The 7219-nt window shown below is 39.9% G+C and overlaps 1 protein-coding gene across 1 annotated transcript; it reads right to left on the reverse strand.

The window, feature by feature from the left end:
- Positions 1–2083: 2083 nt before the first annotated feature.
- Positions 2084–6283, reverse strand: med18 (mediator of RNA polymerase II transcription, subunit 18 homolog (yeast)). Its single transcript, XM_060922154.1, has 2 exons — positions 5693–6283; positions 2084–2852 (listed from the first exon to the last, which is right to left on the reverse strand). The coding sequence occupies exons 1-2, from the start codon at positions 5763–5765 to the stop codon at positions 2299–2301; spliced, it is 627 nt and encodes a 208-aa protein (XP_060778137.1). The 5' UTR covers positions 5766–6283; the 3' UTR covers positions 2084–2298.
- Between the last annotated feature and the right edge of the window lie 936 nt (positions 6284–7219).

A 7219-nucleotide genomic window follows, 5' to 3' on the forward strand; every position in this document is an offset into this window, starting at 1 on the left:
ATGAAAGGGCTGTCTTGAGGATAACACGATGCACATGGACATTCTACAAGTGACAAAAGTTACCACTTCCTAAATTCACAAATCACGTCCATACACAAGCATGAATTCTTACCCATCCCCACCCAACACACCTATGATTTGGACACACTCAGTTGCACAATACACCCACTGAATTTTCAATGTGTGGTGCCATTTACTTAGGAAATTACAACCGTTATTGCTCATGCTAAACATAGAACAGGTATGAGGTGTTCTGAGTCATATGCAACCTGGAATTCAGTACTCTCTTGGGATTTGGGTACCAAGGATTTAGCACACCACAATCTATAGTTCACATAACATACCAAACAAAAGAATCTTTATTTGCTGCTGATTAGAAAAGGTACTTTTACCATGGCGTGTACCGAGATATGCAGAACAAGTATTGGAGTAGACCCTTTCAAGATAGAGATAAGAATCAACTATATGCATTTACTAAACTGAACTGGTTTCTTGATTATTGAACAAAACAAATGCATAAAGTGAACACCCAAGTCCAAAAGAGCAGTGCACTCCTTGTGGGGGGCTGAAGACCAGGGCTGTGAGTGTGAGCATCACAGCATCACCAGGAATACTGCTTCACACACTCCTTACCAGACATTCCAGCAGTTTGGGTGCTAATACTAGAACAGTATACTAGTATACCATACTGCTACAGTGGCAAAGTTAGGCTTCATTTGACACATCAGCTTCTAGTTATGAAAACTTATTTTAATTACATCTGCCTACAACATGCACAATGTTACATAAAGCTCCCTGTGACTGGACCTGCAACACTCAGCTAATCATGCCACCAATATGGGAATTGATTACTCTCAACATTCACAAAAATCTCAGAGATGAAAGATATGCCGGGGGGGGTGTCCAATTAAGACAGGGCATCAAGTTTAAAAAGAGCTGACTGCTGGGTTTTTTTTTTTAAACCCTCTCCACATATAAGGCACTAAGAAAGTTTAACTCGGGATACACTCACCACTTATTACATTCACAAACACGAGCAGTGATCATGCTTCCAAGGGAGGAGGAAAATTGGAATGATACCATTTTCCCATATGTTCACAGGTAACAGGGGAATTTTTGGTCCCGGTGCAATATTAATTTCCATTCTGGCAACATAAAGTTAAAGATGCAGCATATGGAAAATGGGCTCCATAGGGACTACTGATAATCCAGGAAATGTTATGAAGGGTGAAAAGTAAGAGTACAACTTAAGATAAATGTATTCAATCTTTGTAATAGAGAGGATTTTTCTTTAAAATTGTACTACTCCCCCCCCACACACACACACACTTTTTTTTTTTTTTTTTTGAGGGGGGGGACCTTGTCTCTCTCTTATGCCGCTCATGACTGTTAGGTTGTATGAAACTGAATAACAAGACAGCACAGGGCCAACAGGATTCTGCAGTACCAGACATACTACATACCCGATCTACCCCTTTAGAACAGGAAGTCAACATCAATTCAATTCATCCGAGACAAACTCGAGCACTCCAGTAATTCCTCTCTCCATTCAAACAAGTCTGTGTACTAAAACAGAAATTAATGGAAATTCTCTCATACATTTTAAATAGTGGGATCCCAGTCGGAGCACCGGAAGACTAATGGCCTCATCTCTAGCTGCCATCTCTGGTGTCAGCTCTCATGAGTTAATAGTGGATATGAGAACAGATAAGGGGGGAAAAAAATCTGCACTTTTCTGACAGGGAAGAAAGGAGAGCTTTCACAGGTCCATGTATCATTAAGCAATTGAGAAAGCTAATTAGAGATACTGGTGGTGGGGGTGGGGTGCAGCTCTCATGTCTAATTATTGCCATAGCAACTGCATCTCTCACTTGTGAGGTATAAAAGATATGCCACTCAGTGAGGAAACAGGAAAAGCATCAAACAGGGTTAGAGAGCCACCTAGTGCAAAAACAGTGTAAAAACCAGACATAGAAAATGACATCTGTAAGAGAAACATGCAATGCTAAATGAGGCATTTTTTATTCTTAAAATAGCATTTACACACTTGTAGTCAAACATTTGACAAGACTAAATAGCACACTGATATCCAAAGTTGCATCTCTTTTATTCATAGAAAATAAATTGTTTACAAAAATAGGGTCCTGTTGGCATAGACAAATTATTCAGCTGCAAATTAAGCACATTGTAATTGAGCTCAGTTTACTATTTCCAGACTTGATATTTCAGGGTGATGCCCCTTTCTTCCAAATAATTCAAAGCTGACACTTCAAGTTCAGTCAGGATGGCTTTGGGCACCTACATGAGCCTTTTGGGGTCGATTTTCTCCAAGTGTACCAGTGGCTTAAGCTGTTCTGCAAAGCTACGCATGTCCTCAGACACTGTGTCCTGTCCAGCTGGTGCCAACACACTAAGTTCCACTAAGTAGGACAGAGACAGAGGTTCGGTATTGTCTGTGTTGCCTGGCACAAGAACTCGAGACAGTTTGCTCACAACCACCTTGAGAGCCCCTTTGCGGAAAATATGCCCTTTGGCTACAAACTCATGATCCATTCGGAAACCCATCTCATTGAGGAAGTCAGGCAGACTGTGTGAGGCTGCAACATCCACACAGTTCCGTACCAAGGCATGACGACTCTTATCACCCACCTCTGGCTGCCCAAGGTAACGGAGATGCCAGGGAGCAGTAGGGTGAGCTAGTGACCGTCTGGCACGCAGGATGAATGGATTTCCCTGCTGACCTTTCAGAAGGTAAACAAGCTCATGATCAGCAAAGCTTTCTGGCTCGATGTTGTCACATAAACCTCTAAGCCGATGGAGCAGACTGTCCAAGGACTGGTCCAGTACGCTACCTGTGAAAAAAAAAGGTGGCAAGTATTACATATAAACATATATATTATTAAGAAGTGCCCTAGCATTTGTGGCTTTTGAACCTACAGTAATACAGAACACATGAAATCTTTTCTGCTATTTCGGCTAAAACAGTCATCAGCTGAACAAAATGTATAAATTTCACCTGGTGGAAAAGCCCATTCATTTAAGGTAAGAGAACGCAGAACAGGACAGATGCATTTGTATTAGCTTGTGGTTCTTCTCACTTTGCTTCAACTTTACCTTGTTCAACCCTGTACTCTTACAAAATGATCTTTTTTGATCCTCATTCACAAAACTTTAACCTTATATACTCTGCAAAATCACATCCACCAAAACCAACATACTGCTGATCCATGCAACTCAACACGATCATGTACTACCATAAAACCACCAGTCTAGCTGATCTGAGTGGGAATATTCAAATGGGTAAACTCCATGTAAAAGGGTGGCATGTGCTTATTCAGGTTGTATTTATAATAAAAAAAAAAAAATAAAGGGTACTGGACATATCTACAAGGTGTCCAAAAAGTCAGGAACCGATGAGGGTAAAAACTATATATATATTGAATTCTGTATTTATCATTTGCAACACATGTTCTACATGCTGCATGCTAGACGTTTTCTCAGCTGCTGCTTTTTGCTTTTCCTGGAATTTGCTCAGCATATTTCTCTTAGTTCCTCACTTTCAGAGGCCCAATATAATCAACAGACAGGTAATTCAATAATAAAAGCACAGGGTAGGATGTCCCGTGTCTCCATTTAATTTTTTCTTCATTTTATATTTTTTATATTAAGTATTTTTGTTTTATGTTTGGACAGACTAGTTATTTCGTCTATCCTTTCCATTCACATCAATAATAGAAGCAGAAAGACTAATTTTATACTGTATTGATATTCAGATCTACAAATATGTTGAACAGTAAATATCTTTCACTACAGTTGACAGTTTATTATAACGTGCAACATAAGACAGACATGAACCAGACTGCAGGCCAGACATTTCATTTTGGGTTGCAGGAATGCTGGAGTCAATCCCAGCTGACATCGGGCAAGAGGTGGGGTACACCCCAGACGGGTCACCAATCAATCACAGAGAGACATGCAGCTATTCACACCCTCATACACACCTACGGGAAATTTAGAGTAGGCCAGACATGCACTTATGTTAATTTTGCAATGATTGTACACAAAGTGTAAACACTCAGCTGTGTTTAGAACAACAACCTTTCCTGCATATATGACAGTGAAAGCTGAGTTCAACCGCTACATGTGGTATAAATTTATGCCACAGGTTCCCAACCCTGGTACTTCAGTGCCCCCTCTAATGTACATCTTAGTGTTTGACCTGCTCAATATAAAAATAATTAGGCTTATCTGAGTTGAAGTGAGTGCACTGGAGCAGAGAAACACTAAATGTGCAGGATGAGCGACTCCAGGGCCGGTGTCACGGTCTGATCGTGCGCAGACCTATTTTTTCCCCCGGTCAACTTCCGGGAAGTCTAAATTTACCATTTCTTGCTGCGATTTTGTACCGAGCGGACTAATAGAACGCGAATTGTGACTACAGTTGTGAGATTTGATTATCAGTAGACAAGCTGTTGAATATGGATGAGGAAAATCATTTCCCAGTCACAAAATGAAGATCAGCAAAACACACAGTCCAAAGAGGCACGAGACCAGCGATTCGCCATTTTCAAAAGAAAGATGACCCAACTTACCTTCTTCCTACAAACTGGATATACTTAAACAAATCAATATTCATGAAGATAAAGTTCATCATTCCTGGCTGCTGGCTGGTCCTGATCAGCCTACTTGGTGCATAAACTGGAACTAAAACACGGGTCATTCATTCATCAAGATAAAGTGAAAATAATTTATTTGTGGATCAAGTATGATCATAAATCTATCATATTGGGCTGGTAAATTCTAACTAGGCCCAATGACAGCAGTCTAATTATACCAAGTTGGTAAATTTGAGAGAATAACTAAATTATTATAATCATGAGGAGTCTTACTTAAACAAATCAATATTCATCAAGATAAAGTGTAAATAATTAAAGTATGAACATAAATCTCATATTAGGCTGGTAAATTCAGACTAGGCCCAATTATACCAAGTGGGTAAATTTATACTACGGTAAGGTTAGACCGTGGCTGCTACAGTATAAATTTACCTGGTAAATTCAGACTGGTGGTAAATTCAGACCGTGACACCGGGATGGGGAATCTGAAATTTATTAAACATGCCATGTCGATCATGCCTATAAACTTGGGGTTTTGTGTTTATTAAAAAAAAAAAAAGTTAAAAAAAAAAAGAAAAAAAGACAGACCTATCCCCCTCTCGGTCTATTAGGATTTTCTTGTTAATGTTGGCAACTGTGTATTCCAGTAGGTCGAGGTTCCCAAAACCGGTCTAGAACTAATGCAGAACAGGATCAGATATCCTAGGGGCAGCACGGTACTGTAGTGGTTAGCACGGTCGCATCACAGCAAGAAGGTTCTGGGTTCGAACCCCGCGGCCGGTGGGGGCCTTTCTGCGCGGATTTTGCATGTTCTCCGGTTTCCCCCACAGGTCAAATACATGCAGTTAGCTTAACATGGGACGGCTTTGGCACCCAACTGCGGGTGCTGTTAGCATGGCTGCCCACTGCTTCAGATGGCTTAAGTGCAGAGAGGAATTTCACAAGCGTGTGATGAAGTTCTTTTAAGAAATATTTGGGAAGGAAAATCACGGCCGTGACACTCCGACGCTTCAGATACTGTGGCTGATCATTTTTTTTTAAAAATCAGTTTAGTTTAAAAAAAATTTGAAACTTACCTTGTAACAAATACTCCATCATATTAATGGTGCCCCCTGTAACAGGCATGACGGTGACTGGAGGAGCCTCCATCGCTCAGCTATTCAATGCAGAAATGTAAACAACCCGGTGAGGATGTGTATGTGGTCCGACTCCGCTAACTCAGAGAAGCTGACAAGTTCACCGCTTACGTTTAAGAGTCAGCCAACAATGCTTATTTACGAGCTTTAGTGACAAAACAAAGGCACGGGTATTTCATTTTATTTGTATTTGTTCCGGAAGAGTCCTCTGACAGACCCACAGTGCGGTGACCTGCAGTATGACGGCGTCTAATCCGCCAAGCGCTCAAATCCACACCGAGGATGAAAAGGCCGCGTCGCCTCCAGTGAAGAGAAACAAGCCACGATAATCACCAACCACTACGGAGGACTTTTAAAAAACTCTAGTATTTAAAAGCATTAACGTACACTAAAGTTTAATATTTTAATGTATTTTTAAGACATATGTAACTCGTTACATTAATTCATCTGCTTACAATAACCACCTCTGGGTTAATTTTAGCGGCCTTTGTAATGCGCATGCTCAGTTGACATCCATCAGGGTTGCCAGGTCTTCTTCTTCTGTCAAGTTTTATGGCAGTTTACAAGCAAAGTGTATTACTGCCATCTACTGGACTAAGGTGCAATCAAATGGATGTCATTTCAAAGAAAAATTGAATAAAAAGGAAAAACACCACAAAACAAACTAAATCTCATCTCATCTCATTATCTCTAGCTGCTTTATCCTGTTCTACAGGGTCGCAGGCAAGCTGGAGCCTATCCCAGCTGACTACGGGCGAAAGGCGGGGTACACCCTGGACAAGTCGCCAGGTCATCACAGGGCTGACACGATTTTATTTAGGTTTTCCACATGTACATTTACAATAAAGTACACATTTAATTATTGTAAAGACATGTAAAAAAAAACCGAGGATGACACAAAAAAGTCTAATAAAATGACTTATTTCCATTGTGGTCCTCATAAAAAAATTACAAAATGGTGACAATATGATAGAGGACAAAAATTACAAAAATGTATAAGTAAACAAAGTGTATAAAAATAACATTAATAATATTAATAAATAAATTTAAGAAATATAACTATCACATTTTATATATCACAAAATATCACAATTGTTATCACAGAAATTGAATAACAATTTACAAACATATTAAAAGTACATGAGAGTGTCCATTTTTAATGATTCTAATAAAAACCTTTTGACTTGTTTCTTAAACATTTGTTTATTGGTGAGCGTTTGAACACTTGCGGGTAGGCTATTCCAGTCTGCAGCTCCCGTGTACCTGAATGTACTCTTACCCAGTGTGGTCTTAAACCTGGGTAAGGCCAGTGACCCGACACTTGCTCGAGTTCGGATGTTATGGACTTGGCTGACATTGGTACAAAACGAAGAGACATAAGAAGGGGAGGTATTATTTACAATTTGATGAACATGATTTAGCTTTAGTTGGACAACACGTTTTTCTATTGGTAACCAATTAAGTTGA

This window comes from Neoarius graeffei, chromosome 5, assembly GCF_027579695.1.
Source record: "Neoarius graeffei isolate fNeoGra1 chromosome 5, fNeoGra1.pri, whole genome shotgun sequence".
Classification (NCBI taxonomy): domain Eukaryota; kingdom Metazoa; phylum Chordata; class Actinopteri; order Siluriformes; family Ariidae; genus Neoarius; species Neoarius graeffei.

Excerpts from the sequence above, each read along its gene's own strand:
- med18 (XM_060922154.1), bottom strand. The coding sequence starts at position 5,765 with ATGGAGGCTCCTCCAGTCACCGTCATGCCTGTTACAGGGGGCACCATT. Across the intron at positions 2,853-5,692 it reads GATGGAGTATTTGTTACAAG|GTAGCGTACTGGACCAGTCC; the intron begins GTAAGTTTCAAA and ends TTTTTTTCACAG.